This window comes from Rhamphochromis sp. 'chilingali' (assembly GCF_963969265.1).
Source record: "Rhamphochromis sp. 'chilingali' genome assembly, chromosome: 18".
Classification (NCBI taxonomy): Eukaryota; Metazoa; Chordata; class Actinopteri; order Cichliformes; family Cichlidae; genus Rhamphochromis; species Rhamphochromis sp. 'chilingali'.
Genome location: NC_137945.1, coordinates 20832474 through 20848734, shown reverse-complemented (window position 1 = coordinate 20848734; position 16261 = coordinate 20832474). Strand labels below are relative to the sequence as shown.

The window sequence follows — 16261 nt, the reverse complement described above, 5'->3', positions numbered from 1 at the left end:
CTAGCAAAGAATGCCAAACTCACGTTTTGTCTGTTAGCTGAAATAGCTTTATGTTGTGGTGTTCATAGTGTGATGGTCTTATCTCTTAAGAACAAAACATTTGAGCATTGGCTGTCCCTTGAGTGGCTTGAATTAAAATGTGTAAATTACTTATTACTTATAAAAACCTGTGTCAGACAGCTCCTAGTTTATCAAGGATACATTTTAGTAGCCTGAATGGATTTATTTGCCTCTCAGCTACAATGTAGGTAAATTTGGACTTCCATTTGTTAAGTATTAATGAGAGGAAAACAAGGGCAGGAAATTCTATCATTGAGCTGCGTCTCAATGCAGAAAACACACCTGTCCAAGAAACATCTTGCCAGCTTTACCATAGTCCTCTGCTGCATGCGTTCCTTAGACCCATGATTTGCATGCATCCTTTTTTGTTTTGTTTTTATGACTTTTTAATCTTTTGTGTCATTGTTTGGTTTTTCATACCCATCTGTTTTATTTGTTTGTTCCCTGTCTTTGGTTGGATGCACTTCCTGTGTGTGTTGTCACTTCCTGTCCAGTGCTGGAGTTTGAGCTACGGAAAGCAAAGGAGACCATTCAGGCTCTGCGCGCCAACTTGACTCAGGCAGCAGGTGTGGCGCACTTTTAACTTCTTCTCCACCTGAACCCTTTTTGTTACAGCTTTCTCTCTTTTTGTCAGAGAATTCCTTTTGGTGAGTGATGCTCAGCATCCTTTCAAATTTATCTCATATATTCTCAATTTCTCAGAGAGCGAAGTGCCCTCTCAGGAGAGAAAAAACTACAAGTCAAGCCCTGAAATTCAGGTGGGGGATTTACAAGCTTTCTAATTTTTCCTTTGTGGTGAAATGAGTGAAGAATGAACGAATGTGTCCCTTTAAACCTTTGTGAGAACATTGCCGTGATCGACCTTGTTCTTCTCTGCCTCAGGAGCCTATCCGCCCACTGGAGAAAAGAGCCTTAAACTTCCTTGTGAATGAGTATTTATTGAAAAATGAATACAAACTCTCATCCATCACCTTCTCTGATGAAAATGATGATCAGGTAAAGGATGGTAAATGCCTAACTGGAGTTAGTCTTTTATTTTTAAAATTAGGTCTGTCTCCTTTTCAACAAAAAAACACAACAAAAAACATCCTAATTCATAAGAAAGTACTGAAGGTAGTATGAATAATTTAAACTTGTACTTGCACATAATTGTGTAATGCAAAGGAAGAGCCCATGCCTGACACAAATGACAATTACTAAACTGTTTTGCTTTATGTTTCTTCCCAGGACTTTGAGTTGTGGGATGATGTTGGCCTCAACATCCCCAAACCCCCCGACCTGTTGCAGCTCTACAGAAGCTGTGGCACCCCCCTCCCTTCTCCTCGGGACACAGCTGATGTGTCAGTTGGAGTGGATTTTGTCGATCTTCCTGGAAACTGCATTGCCCAAGATCCACTAAAGAAGCCTGACCTTTCACAACAGGTGTGTGTACGCTGAGTTGAACCTGTTTTATTGCTTTGTATTCCTTCTAGTACCAGAGAGATTCATTGAGAAAAGGCTGTGAAACTAAACGTAAAGTGATTTTTCTCTTTCAGTTAAATCTGAAGAAGTTGTGACTTCAGAGCTCCGGCTCTTGAGCTGAGTTTGTAATTTGTCTGCATTATGTTTTTTTTCTTCTCTTTAGCAGCAGACAGAAGTCGTGCAAGAGTTGGAGTACCAGATAAGCCTCCTCAATAATGAGAAGCAGAACCTAGCAGAGCAGATAAAGAAACTGCAATGGTGTGTGCTTGAGTGCATGTCTGTGCTCGTATACTATTCTTTTTGAAAAACTCTGAAGTCTTTGATCCTGACAAGGTTTCCAACATTCATAGCTCTTTCACTGCATGTCATTTCAGCAAGAACATTTACCCCTTCTACTGCTGAGCAAAGAGTCAGCAGAAGTATTCATTAAAAAAAAAAGTCTCAGAAGTTTTCAGTTTCTATAACCGTGACCAAAACTGGCCATGGTGTAAAACCAGATTGGAAATTTCTCCCAAGCACCACAGCTGCATGAAATTACAGAGGAAACTTTGGTCTGATGAAAAAGTGGAACTTCATTTTCTTGTCATGTGAAGTCTTTAATTGACACCATCAGGATTCTGACCAATTTTACTGAACAGTTCAAGCATGACTTTGATGGTAGGGGTGAAACAGTCGATTGTCTCGTTCACTTGCTGCTTGATTAAGTATGTAGTATTTTTTGACTTATGTTATGTTACCTCTGCCCCACAGTGAGATTCAAACACTGAAGAGGACAGTTTCCTCCCCGCCTCCAACCACTTTGGACCTGGGCTCTCAGAATACATCTAACACTTCTTCCTCTTCTGCTACCACTGCTTGCTCCGCTGACCCTCTTTCTGTGGTATGTGGTCATTTTGAATATGTAAAGCACAGGCTTATTTAAATGTCTACCAGTCACACAGTTTTCTATAGTAAATTTTTAAAAAAAGCAAGAAGAAAGGAAAATCATTCAGTCTGTATGACGGTTTCTCTGTAGTTTGTTACAAGCCCAAATATTTGACCCTATAATGCTAACATCTTGTAGTCTTATCCTCAGCCTCCCATGGATAATGGCAAGTATCTGGACATCCGAGGGGTTTCAGAGCCTGACAATAACGCAGACAACCTCTCTACTCAGAACACATCACAATTCCACCCACAGACTCACAGCAAGCTGAAGAATAAGCCACCTGTCCAGTTTGATCAGCCAAACAGGTGAGTGAAAATTCAGGCATGAAAAAAAAACTTGCAAAACAAAGACCCAACTTTCCTAACATTTCCTGTATCAAGGAATGCAAATATGATGCTCAAATGTAAACAAAAAATATAGGGCTTTTTTTAATACCCGTGTGACATATGTAAATCCACTAACTGCCTGAGTCTAAAACCTGTGGACATCCCTTGAGATGTCCTGCCAGGCCTTTAGTGCAGCCAAATTCAGTTGCTGATTGTGTATCTTTGTGCTTTCAGTTTTATCTTCAGTAACAGCAGCTTTGCAACATTTGTCTGAATATGACAGGGTATAGCCCTGTACAGTTCACAGTTCATCGTGTTACTGTTATCAACAGTCACATCAATAATTGAAACTACAGGGTGGGCCATTTATATGGATGCACCGTAATAACATGGGAATGGTTGGTGATATTAAAGTCCTGTTTGTGGCACATTAGTATATGTGAGGGGGCAAACTCCTCAAGATGGGTGGTGACCAAGGTGGCCAATTAGAAGTCGGCCATCTTGGATACAACTTTTGTCTTTTCAATAGGAAGAGGGCCATGTGACACATCAAACTTATTGGTAATGTCACAAGAAAAACAATGGTGTGCTTGGTTTCAACGTAACTTTATTCTTTCATGAGTTATTTATAAGTTTCTGACCACTTATAAAATGTGTTCAGTGTGCTGCCCATTGTGTTGGATTGTCAATGCAACCCTCGTCTCCCACTCTTCACACACTGATAGCAACACCGCAGGAGAAATGCCAGCACAGGCATCCGGTATCCGTAGTTTCAGGTGCTGCACATCTCGTATCTTCACACCATAGACAATTGCCTTCAAATGACCCCAAAGGTAAAAGTCTAAGGGGGTCAGATCGGGAGACCTTAAGGGGGCCATTCAACTGGCCCACGACGACCAATCCACTTTCCAGGAAACTGTTCATCTAGGAATGCTCGGACCTGGCACCCATAATGTGGTGGTGCACCATCTTGCTGGAAAAACTCAGGGAACGTGCCAGCTTCAGTACATAAAGAGGGAAACAGATCATCATGTAGCAATTTCAAATATCCAGTGGTCTTGAGGTTTCCATTGATGCAGAATGGACCCACTATCGTTGTACCCCATATACCACACCAAACCATCACTTTTGTTGTTCCAACAGTCTTGGAGGGATCCATCCAATGTGGGTTAGTGTCAGACCAATAGCGGTGGTTTTGTTGGTTAACTTCACCATTCACATAAAAGTTTGCCTCATCACTGAACAAAATCTTCTCCGTGAACTGAGGGTCCTGTTCCAATTTTTGTTTTGCCCATTCTGCAAATTCTGTGCGCCGATCTGGGTCATCCTCGTTAAGATGCTGCAGTAGCTGGAGTTTGTAAGGGAGCCATTTGTGAGTAGCTAATATCCGCCGAAGGGATGTTCGACTAATGCCACTCTCCAGTGACATGTGGCGAGTGCTACACTGTGGGCTCTTGCTGAATGAAGCTAGGACAGCCACTGATGTTTCTTCATTAGTGACAGTTTTCTTGCGTCCACATTTTGGCAAATCCAACACTGAACCAGTTTCACGAAACTTAGCAAGCAGTTTGCTAACTGTAGCATGGGAGATGGGTGGTCTCGTAGGGTGTCTTGCATTAAAATCTGCTGCAATGACCCGGTTACTGCGTTCACCAGATATCAACACAATTTCGATCCGCTCCTCACGTGTTAACCTCTTTGACATGTCAATGGCTGTGAACAAAGAGAAACTTGTAAATAACTCATGAAAGAATAAAGTTACGTTGAAACCAAGCACACCATTGTTTTTCTTGTGACATTACCAATAAGTTTGATGTGTCACATGGCCCTCTTCATATTGAAAAAAACAAAAGTTGTATCCAAGATGGCCGACTTCTAAATGGCCACCATGGTCACCACCGATCTTGATGAGTTTTCCCCCTCACATATACTAATGTGCCACAAACAGGACTTTAATATCACCAACCATTCCCATGTTATTACGGTGCATCCATTTAAATGTCCCACCCTGTAGAGAGCTGGTCCAACTGGCAGCCATATGTGTTCACGCTGCCTCCGCCATGTTAGACAGATAATGTGGTATGCTTCAGACTGTGAGGTCTCAAAACTTTTCTCACCATTTTGATACAAGATAAACCTGGTTTCATTTGTTCAGATAGGTGCATGCTCTTTTAGTCTGGCAAAGTCCAATATAGCCATCTGTTCTTCAGAGTGTGCCTTCCTCTAAGCCCTGCATTTGCCTTCATAAAAGGCGTGTCTTGATTGTAGACTTTGACAGTGATAGAACTACTTAAGACAGTGTTATTGACTCAGATTGTTAATTTGGCCACTCCTAAAGTTTTTGCCGTTTGCCTGAGAGGTATGTTTTAGTTTTTCAGCCTAAGGATGGCCTCTTTCATTTACATTGACATCTCTTTGGACGTCATTGGAAAGTTCCAGTGAAGTTCCAGCTATCAAATTAGACGCTCAATACTTGGAATCAACTCCAGATATTTTGTCTGCTTAAATTTTAATGGAATAACAAATGAAGAGGCCTCACTGGGCATGAACTGCTCATCAGTCAATTGTCCAGTGACCTGGCGCTTTTGAAAATGGGGGACTAAACTTAAAAGTGGCTGTAAATTCTAAGCAGTTAATGTAATATCTGTTAAAAGCTAAAGCTGAATAAAAGCTAAAAATTCTGCACTTTTACGGTTAGATTTTTTTGTTTATTTATTTAATTTAAAATGTAAAATTCTCTGTGGGGGTTTGAAGGCCAAAAAGAAAAAAATATATAGTTGTAAAAATTATTAGAACCAACCGTGTCTACTACAGCCACGTTGGCCATTTTTGTGTAGTCACTAAATGTAGCCACTAGATGGAGGTAGTTATTCGTCTTTGTCTAAAACCAGGTATTAGGTTGTGTGGCTGCCCTCTTGAGTAAGAAAGTGTATTGTGCTTTAAACTAGTCATCACTGAAACTGAGCTTTCATTCATTTAATGTTTTTTTTTTTTTTTTTTTCTTATTTGTGTCCCACCTATGATGTATTATTTTTAATGATATTTTTTGATGTTTCATTATTTTTATCATTTAAATATGTGTTCCCTTAAAAAAACAAAATCTGATTTATGTGGTGCTAAAAGAAAAAAGTGAGTGGTGCGTTACTGTTAGTCAGCCACCTGCTATTCTTAGTACTGTGGTAATGTCACGTTACATGGGAGAGTGGCAGCACTAACCTCAGTGGCAGGGTAATCTATTCCAGTCCTCAATCATTCAACGGTCAGGACATTCTCCAGAGCACTTGTGGTATACAGATTAAGTGTTGCAGACTGTAGTGACTGTTTTTGGTCTTTTGTTTTTTGTGGTGTCTCAGGAAGTTATCTCCGGCCTTCCAGCAAGCCTTGTTGTCCTTCTGCAGAATGTGCTCCGACAGCCGCCTAGGAGCAGAGGTCAGGAGCACACATTTCATATACAGATTAAAAAAAAGAAAAGAAGTAAATTTAGGAAAAACGGAATATAATGTCCCTCCTGTTCCCAGGTGTCTCGTATAGCAGACAGCGAGGAGAGTGTGATGCTAATGCTGGGTCGCTGTCTCCCTCACATCGTCCCTAATGTCCTTCTTGCTAAACGAGAGGTAAACCTGCTTGTGCTGGTCATCCTGCCCTCTTCTTCTCCTCCCTGTTTCCCCATTCATTGTCACCATCACAGGCTTCTTGTTTTAATAACCAATAGATACACACAGAGCAGCAAGGATGAGAATAGGTTAAAAAAAGTAGTTGGTCATTCACAACTACTAAAGTTTCCTCTAAACTGTGTATTTATAATGTAGAGGGGAAACGACTCTAAACAGCTTAATGTGGTTATTGTCAGTAGTTTTGGTAGTAATGGTGCCAATTTGACAACTTTGCAAACATATTATTCCATTGGTGATTCATCCACTTCACCATCTGCTGTTATGTGAAATATTGCTGCTATATTACTGAAATATTACTGCTTTAAAGGAACATTACCCCCTTTTTTTTCTCCCTTTTGTGCCTAAACTGTTCTCACAATATGAATATGAACTGTAGAGTTACACATTGTGCAAAGGCTGTTTTCTTGGCAATAGTGGGATTTGTGTGATTTCTGTTTTTTGAGATAATTAAATCAATGTCTCAAACTTGATGATGCACAAAGCGCCTTTGTCCTTGTGTTGCCTTTTTGTCGTTCCCCAAGCGATACGAATATAGAGTTGGAGACATTTTTACCTGCCAGATCCTGCTGACTTGTGTCTTATCTATTGATATGTCGGGTCACCTTCTTTTGTCATGGCATTTGTTTTTCAGAAGTCCTCATCATTTTTCCTCTGCATTTTTTCCTCTCATATTTGCTGTCCTTTTGCCTTCACGGTTTTTTTCTTCTCTTTTCGTCTCACTCATTCTCTCACTCTCATGCATGCCTCTCTTCTAGAGAATGGTTGCGCATCTTTGCCAGGTGAGTCTTTCACGCACTCATTTGCATGATTCTCACATGTAGATCAGAAAAGTGTAACTAATGCCAATTCCTTCTGCTGCAAAACCGCTGTCACTAAATATATTTTCACACATGCGCTGCAGCCCTGAACTTTTTCTTACCTGAGAGAAATGCATGAGATAACAAATGTCCAACTCAGTTGGATCGGACAATAGCTTCACTTAAGCACAGGTGAAGTGGAATTATTTCCTGTGAGAACAGACAACAGTGGGAAAATATCCTGGCATAACGCTCTTGAAGTTGTTTGAAATCCAACTATAAGCTCTGATTTTCCATATTTATTATTTTTTGCAAATACAGTCTGCAATCCTGTAACGGTGACACTGAAAAATAGTGTGTACCCAAAAAGTAAGTTGCGTTGCAGTTTTGGGGCCAAATTTATTAACAGAACATTCCAGAGCAAATCACACTCCTTGGGGGTTGCTATCTACTCGTTAAGAGGTATAATGGCAGTTTTGTAACTGTGAGGTGTGGCTGTTGTTTGGCTAATGTGGCTGTCATTCTCACTAGGAGTGTTCTTTATTTGAAATGCCAGGGGGAGGTTTTTGTCAGAATGAGTGTGTAATTAACACAGGTGAACGGTTTAGAGCTGAGCACAGTGCCATAGCTATGAGCTATAGCTGTTCACTGTGTCCTCGCCCTATATAGAGCAGACCTTAAATGATTTGCGCAGTTTCATTTTTATTCATGTTTCTAAACAGAGATTTGGTCATGAAAAAACTAAGAGAGCCTGCTCGTCTTTTTCTCAGCAGTGTGCACATCACACAGAGCAATGTAACATTACGAACACTGCTGTGAAAAAGTATTTGCCGCCCTACCCGAGTCCTCATTTTTTTTGCATATTTGCATCAGTTACATGCAAATTTGGGGGAAAAAAAGATTAAAATATCAATACTACAGTCTAAATATCAGGAGAGCAAATCAATTTGCTTTCAGATGTGTGGCTGGTTTGATCATTAAACAAATTTCAATATTAATCAAAGATAACCCAAGTAAATACAAAATGCAGCTTCGTCATTTGTGTGACAAATATGCAAAAATATAAGAAATTAATAAGGGGGCAAATACTTTTTCACTCCACTTTAATTTGGTTTCTTTTATGGTTTTGTTTGATTTTAAATGTGTCCAGTACCGATTCTGTTACATATCATATTAAAATGTCTCGCTGTCAAAATTAAATTTATGTGACTAAGACACATCTGCAGTGTACTAAATTAATGTCTGTCTTTGTGCAAAAGAACAATGACTCCATTTACACACAGCTGGAGTAACTTCAGTAACATGCAAATCTCTCAACGTCTGATCTTATATAACGTTTAGTGTTCTATATGTCCTGCAGGACCCATACATTTTATGTTTATATAGCAGTCTTGATTAAAGAAGCCCTTCTCTGGATAAATAGGGATAAATAATAGTGTTATTTATCCTGAGAATTGCTGCCTGAACCTCTTAGACCCCACAAAGTCTCAATCAGTATGAGTTGAATTCCCCTTCAGCTGCCTGAGTCTGAATTACCATACTGTTTCTGAAGAGAAAGTGTTTATACTGTAATTTCTCTATTTTTTTTATTTTTTATTTTTTTTCCATTTAGCAGAAAGTAGCAGAACGATCACTCGCTTATCTGATCTGCTTGTTTTGTTTTGGGTTTTTTTGTTTTGTTTTTTCCATTAAATTGGGTTGGTCTCTTATAGAAATGAGCCGCCTACATCTGTTTGTACATTAGTGTGTTGTTAGTAGATCAGCTGCTGTTTCAGCTCCTTACAGCACATTCTTGCAGTTGCAACCTCACACTGATTTGCCCTGTTTTGTAAATCAGGCCCTTAGTCTTAATATGCCATGCTGTACGATATGTCTCTTCAATTCGCTCACCTTTGATTTATTAAGCTCATCAGACATGGGCCCAATCAGTCTAATCTCTTTAAGTGTCTAAATGCCAAAGATTTTGAAACTGTTTTGATAAATATCAGTTTAGCAACTGTTTGATAAATGGGGTTATGCTCTATTTTTAAATCTGAAAACCTGGAGAAAAAAGGTTTTAAAATCCCAAATCTTGATGATTAGGTGACTTAACGAAATGCAGCCAGCTTTCTTCCTGCAACTGATTGGTTTTAAGTGCTTTTGTTTCCACAAACAAAAGTGTTTTTTTGTTTTGTTTTTTGTTTTTTACTGAGAAGAGTAGGAAAGGAGATTTGAAAAAACAATAAAACAAAAAATGTTGCATTAGCAAGAAATTACTCTTTAAAAGCTGACACCTGCACAGGTGTTCTATGTGTGTCCATGCGTAACATAAGTGCAGCGCATGAAATTTTATACAAGGAACTGAAACTTGATCGGAAACCAAATGGATATACTGAAAGAGGTAAATCTAGTTGGAGTAGTCTTTGGTCGGGCTGCTTTGCATATCACCATGGTTATGAGGTTTTAATCAACCCCCAGGCAGTTATGGAGAACTTAATCTCTTTTAAAAATCAAGAAAAACAAACTGAAGGGAGAAAAGGCTGGCAGGAAAAAAAAAAAAAAAAAAGTAAATGCAGCAGCGCATTAAGACTTCTTGAATAGTTGGACTTTGTACAATATCCGTTAGATTCACAGACCATGACTGTGTGTGTGTGTGTGTGTGTGTGTGTGTGTGCGTGTGTGTGTACACACATACTCACACCCACACAGATAAAGCTGCCCGTGCTTCCGTATTGCAGGCTTGACCCTTCTAACCAGCACGACCCTGGAGACACGCCTTTACTTGTTTGAATGTGAAACCCTCTTAAGGACAAAAGGTGTTTGACTTAAAACGATAGTATGACACACTGAAACACTGCCTGCCACCTGGCTGTATTAGCAGATGCTGTAAATCATCAAACCCTGTGTTTTTCTTAAATTTAAAGGATTGCATTGCAACACTTTTTTTTTTTTCTTTTTTTTCTTTTTTTTCTTTTGGTCAAAAACATTATTTTGTAGTAATTTGCTACAGTACTATTTTTATATAGACTTTCCAGGCATCATTAAGGCAAAGATGGTATCTAAAAACTGCAATTATAGACTTCCTGTTTTTAGTGGGTAGATTATCTGTAATCTTTAACGGACCTAGACATGACACAGAAGGTTGATAGTTTTACTGGAACTGTTTCTTTGACAGACAATTTCTGGTAATGTACTATTGAATGCATGTGTTTGAATTCAAAACAGACCTGTGTCAGAAATTCTGTGTTGGAATATTTCATACCTAAGACATTATGCCTAAACTCCACTTTTGGCTGATGTAATTTTCAGTAGTTGTGCATCAACCAAAGTGCTGGAATTTCTTTTTTTTTTTTTTTATTTTTTTTTTTTTATTTTGGCCTGATGTTGGTGTTTGATGATTGCTCAGGGAGCTACTAAAATGATTAGACTTCACATTGTGATGTGCATGCATACCACGTTCAGGTGCCAAAGAAAAGGTCAGGGCAATTTAAAAAGCCATCTATACCAAGTGATCAGATAATCCAGTTTGTAGATGCTGACAACATTAAAAACTAGTGGAAAGAGCAATAAGTTACTTTAAATTCTTCTGATGCCTAAACCTAACCACAAAGCGAGGAAAAAACAAAACTAACAAGTCCAGTCATCTTAAAGTATTGAGACAGCCTTAACATTTAAACCACGTGCATAATATGTGTAGTTTGTGCAGTAAGGGTATCCTGTGGTGTCTGGCACCAACACGTTGGCACTGGGTCTTCAGTTTCTGTGAATTAGGTGGGGCCTTTTTGGATTGGAATTATTTCAACGCGCTGTTCTTCAAACAACTTCTGTGAGGTTTAGAGGCTGGGTCGATGCTTTGATTTGGCCTTGTAGTCCTGGAGGCATTCCTGAGCAGTTTATGCAGTTTGGCACACAACTTTATCCTGCTGCCATCAGGAAATGCCTGGAGAAAGAAGTGCAGTGTTGTTCACGTGTTCACGTCACCTGTTAGTGGTTTAAATGAGTGTGCATCTTCTGGAAACTATGGATGAGTTGGTGTGTAGTATTAAGAGAGATATGTTCATTACTGTTTTTGTTGGAGATAAGACACATTACAGGTATACCCAATAATGAGCATCTGGGTCAAGAAACTACATAAGGCAGTCTGTCATTGAGAGCTGCTGAGATGTTGCATGCAACATCTCAGATGAAAGTTGTAAGCCATCATGTGAGTGGTAAAGCAGACATTGGTCTTTCCATAGCCTCATAGTTAAAATAACCGAAAAGACTGAAAGGAATAGTCACATGGAAGGGAGTTGTTGCTTTCCTTTACTGAATGCAGGCTCTTCTACATTGGTCCTTAAATCAAAAGGAGTAGTTGCCCTGAATCTGGCCCCTGGTCCATGGTCCCTGGCGTCATTCTGTCCACTCTACCTGCCCACAGTGTTTACACAGGACTGGTCAGTTATGAAGGAGATTTCACATCATAGGAGTCCACACTGAAATAGAACAGGGTCAGCGTGGTTTCTGGCTTTTTAGATGTGTGCTGTTTATGAATTCCTCTATTTGCTTTATCAGCCCAGTGCTGTTGACTCTCCAAAATGTGTCCTGTGAAAATGTGTAGCCTTGTAATAGACTGCAGGAGAAGATTATTCAATGTGACTGTTAAAGTTGGCTGAATTTGTTTAATTTGTCATTTTAAGCTGGTTTTTTTTTTTTCTTCTTCTAATGCTGAAATTGACTTCAACTATATTGGACTAGTCATGTAACCACTTAAAATGACCCTTTTGATAGTCAAATGTTATATTTTTGCTTTTCTAAAATATAGCCAACATGGCAGTGACTTCAGAGGGTTGGTCCAGCATTGAACGAGTGACTCATCACAGTCTATCTTTACCCAAGTTTCTCTGTTAGGTCCTTTTGTCCATCCAGCATTGGGGTTTAGCTTGTTCTTCCAGTACTTGGCAGGAAAACATCATATCTTCCTGGAAAAAAAACAGACTTTGAAAAAAAATATATTTTTAACTTTGTGTGCACTCTCTAATTTCGGTGTGTGTGGCGGGAATGCAGGGCTGACCACAGTTTGGCCATGGAGGCCCTGTATCAAGGGCAGCTGAGTGCTCTCCCCTCTGGCTGGAAGGCCCATGAACTTTGTCTGAACTCTGAAGTAGGAATCATTTATATGAGGAGAACTAGTGCATTAGGTTTGTGTTTATCTGTCTATATGCCGCCGTGTGCATGCACTACTAAGCTTCTACAGTATGTGGCCATAACTTTCTGTGCCTCAAAGTCCAAAGAAGAGTAGATATGAAACCAGCAAGGGATTTACCGTAAGCATGTTTGCAGGAGTGTTGAAAATCTGCTGTTGGTTTTTAAGAGTGACCCCCTGTGTATTTTTCTCCTTGTGACTTTCCCATTTTCTGTCTTCATAATAAGCCCCCTCTTCCCGGTTGCTGTTCCTGCTACTCCATAGAATTACGGGCCTGCTTGAGTGCTACAAACCATCCTTTCCATCCCTGTGTGTTGTAACCATAACCACACACTTTTTTAAAAATGTATTTGCAGAGTAATCTAAACTGATCCTAGCCTTTTCTGTCTCTGTGTCTTCTTTAATTCAGGAGTTGATTCCACTCATCTTATGTACTGCCTGCCTTCACCCAGAGCCTAAAGAGAGAGACCAGCTTCTCCACATCCTCTTTAACCTAATCAAGCGACCGGATGATGAGCAGAGGTGCTAACACTTTGTGTCAACAGCCTGTGGTTAAAAAAACTCTGCCTGCCTCCAGTATTTTCTCAAATGTGTGTTTTTGTCTCCAAAGACAAATGATTTTGACGGGCTGCGTTGCGTTTGCGAGGCATGTGGGGCCCACACGTGTCGAGGCTGAGCTACTCCCTCAGTGCTGGGAACAGGTAGAGTACATGCCTACAGGGGTTATTAAATATACTCCTACTGAATTTCACAGCTTTGAGATCATATTACTGATTTATAAATGGTCTCTAATCTGTTTTCTTTTTAAACATCTGAAGTTTATTTGAAATTCATGAATAATGCTAAAGTGATCAGGTGTGTAAATATTTAGATTTAATTAGCATACAGTCTGTTTGCTTGGCATTGTGATGTGAACCTTTCTGTAGCACTTGAATTTATAAGACACGTCTCTGTTTTTGTTTTTTAATTTCAGTTCAAAGATGGGAAGTATACGTATGAATGATTTGCGTTTTCTCTGTATTTTTGTTTTGCTTTTTGTTGTTTTCCCACTTTTTCTCTCATAAAAACACTCAAAGGTTAGAAATGCAAACATGTCAGATCTTTCTGATTTGGGAATCTGTTAGCAATACCTCCATAGGCGTCCTTGAGTTAAATGGGTTAGCGGTTTGGTCTTCATTGCCACCTGTGTCACCACATGCAACACATGTGTGATAAACAAAATCTGCTCCCATGACAACGGCCGCTGCCACCAGTTTGGAGTCTGAGAATCTGCGCAGAAAGACAAATAGTGGTTTCCACAGGGTCAGGATGTTGCTGATACTCGAGTTGTTTCCATTCCATGGTGGCTGCACTCCCGTCTGCCTCTCCTTTTCTTTCAATTTCTATTGCTCTTTCTTTAAACACTTCAATTCCTCTAAACTTGTCTTCTCCAGATTAACCACAAATATCCAGAGAGGAGATTGTTGGTGGCAGAGTCCTGTGGAGCCTTAGCACCTTACCTGCCTGTAAGAACACATTATGAATGCAACATATTCAAGTTACAGTATATGATGAATATGGGCCTAAAGTGCAGACTAAGCTTTCATTTGTGAAGCATTAATCTATTGCAATAACTGTTGAGAAATGTTTATACTTTATAGACAATCCCCTATTTTCAAGGGCTTAAGTGTAATTGGACACTCCTTATTATTTCTTCATCAATTGAGTGGGCTGTGAGTTAATTCCAGGTGTGGCATTTTCATTTGGAAGGGGTTGCGAGGAAAGTAAACTATCAGAAGGGCTCATAATCCAAATGCAACCCACACCACGGTATAGCTTCCTGCTTCCAGTGGAAGTGGTTTTACCAATTAAATCTGAAGAGCACGGGGATTCACGGTGTGCTCGGACTGAGCCAGGTGCAGCTACGTTGATTGGATGGTGCTTTAAAGAGAAGAAGTATAAGAAGAAGAATGATCCAGGACAAATTTTAAAAGCAACGTGGGAGTTCTTGAAAGCAAAAATGGCAAATCAGTTGCCTAATGTCAACCCGATCATAAATCTTTTTCCAATTTCAAACAAGAACAACTGAAAACAGCTGTTTTAAAGACCTGGCAAAGCATCACAATAGAGGAAACCCATTGTTTAGTGATGTTCATCAGTTCCAGACATCAGGCAGTCGTTGCCTACAAAGGATTCTTCTAAATATAGACTGTATAAAAAAAATGAGTGAAATTTCTTGAGAGTTAATAAATATCTTTGCTCACCCACAATTCGGAAATAATCCATTTAAGCCCATACTCATCATGTACTAAATGTAGAATTATAAAATATGACCTGAATGAATTCTCAGTCGGTCTTTTTTTTTTTTTTGCTGTCACTGTTTGTCTCTGTAGAAGGAGATTCGCAGCTCCCTGGTGCTGTCCATGTTGCAACAGATGCTTGCTGAGGATAAGGCGGACATGGTCAGGGAGGCTGTGGTCAAGAGCCTGGGTATAATTATGGGTTACATAGATGACCCAGATAAGTATTCCCAGGTGTGTATCTTTGTAGATGAACATGTATGAGAGTGATTTGTTTTAATGATGTCCACAACTGCTATTCTGCATTGTATGTATTACGCCAGGATTTTACAACTGCTTTTGTGGGTGAGACTGAGTGTTGCTCTATTGTTTGTCTGTTTTCATTCCAGGGTTTTGAGCTGATGCTGCTGTCTCTTGGAGACCCATCAGAGCGGGTGGTCAATGCAGTCCACCAGGTCTTCATCCCTGCCTTTGCTGCCTGGACCACAGAGCTGGGCACCCTGCACACTTCACTCATTCCTTCTCTACTGGCACGTATAGAGAAACTACATACAGTAAGTGTCTTTCATTTCAGTCTTGGCATAGTGCATATATAAAATTGCACTGTCTCACTTTCCATAATATGTGCTGCTTCTTTCTCTAGCAAGGAGAACATGGTCTAGATGAACACAAGCTACATGTTTTCCTGTCAGCCCTTCAGTCTCTTATCCCTCCTCTGTTCGCTGTGGTGCTGCAGAATGCACCCTTCACCAGCAGAGTCAAACTCCATGGTGACATACCTGCAATTGAAGGTAGGATGTTTACAAACACACACAGGTCAATTGTAAAAGAAATGCAGAAACCTAAGCAGAAGTAGAGGTTTGTATTTTAGTGTGACTAAAATGCAACTTTCAAACATTTTTCATTCACATATAGTCTACTGGTGCTAGTGTGGCCTTTAAGCCTTTGACATTTATTATTCAGTTTCTGCCTTGGTCCTCTATCTTTGGATTTGCAGTGACTCGATTTCCCCGGCCAGCTTCTCCCCTCCAAGATGTGGCAACCATCATCGGCAGCAGGGAGATGCTGAGTGCCCTGCTGCAACTCTATGACCACCAGCTGGAGCATGAAGGAACCACTGGATGGGAGAGCCTGCTATGGGTGGTCAACCAGCTGTAAGAAACGCACGCACACACATACACTCAAACCCATGAAGCTTGGTTTTGATCACTTCAGTGACTTAAAATAACTCATCGTAACCTAAACCAAGGCTTACTATAACCTTAAGCTATCGTGGTAAAATGCAGTGACTAATGTTATGAGGATGTGGTTGTTATCCTCAGAGGGAAGAGGGACCTTATAATGGGAGGTTAAACACATTAAAGACATTCTAGATTTCCTCACAACACAAGTAACACAAGTGTAATCGGCACATGTCTACTAACATCGGTCGGCAAGGTCTGTCATCTCGGTTGTGGGCAAAAGACCTGCAACTGACAAATAAAGGCTATCTCATCTCTCTCAACATACTTTTAAAAAAAAAAAAAAAAAAAAGATGTATGAAAGAATGCCCATTGTCATTAACAACATGGA

The 16261-nt window shown here is 39.9% G+C and overlaps 1 protein-coding gene across 6 annotated transcripts in view; it reads left to right on the top strand.

Annotated features, from left to right (window-relative positions):
* Positions 1-16261, top strand: part of relch (RAB11 binding and LisH domain, coiled-coil and HEAT repeat containing) — a 37572-nt gene that overhangs the window by 7572 nt on the left and 13739 nt on the right. The window contains exons 3-19 of one of the 6 annotated variants that reach the window (XM_080864985.1): positions 555-626; positions 763-818; positions 943-1056; positions 1288-1482; positions 1688-1779; positions 2272-2401; positions 2585-2754; positions 6129-6204; positions 6294-6389; positions 7205-7228; positions 12820-12932; positions 13021-13111; positions 13844-13915; positions 14783-14923; positions 15079-15243; positions 15333-15480; positions 15687-15843. In XM_080864985.1, the coding sequence (XP_080721111.1) occupies positions 555-626; positions 763-818; positions 943-1056; positions 1288-1482; positions 1688-1779; positions 2272-2401; positions 2585-2754; positions 6129-6204; positions 6294-6389; positions 7205-7228; positions 12820-12932; positions 13021-13111; positions 13844-13915; positions 14783-14923; positions 15079-15243; positions 15333-15480; positions 15687-15843 (1912 nt within the window). Of the gene's footprint in view, positions 1-554; positions 627-762; positions 819-942; positions 1057-1287; positions 1483-1684; positions 1780-2271; positions 2402-2584; positions 2755-6128; positions 6205-6293; positions 6390-7204; positions 7229-12819; positions 12933-13020; positions 13112-13843; positions 13916-14782; positions 14924-15078; positions 15244-15332; positions 15481-15686; positions 15844-16261 lie in introns of all 6 variants that reach the window. The other 5 variants (XM_080864986.1, XM_080864984.1, XM_080864989.1 and 2 more) reach the window with 5 other exon arrangements.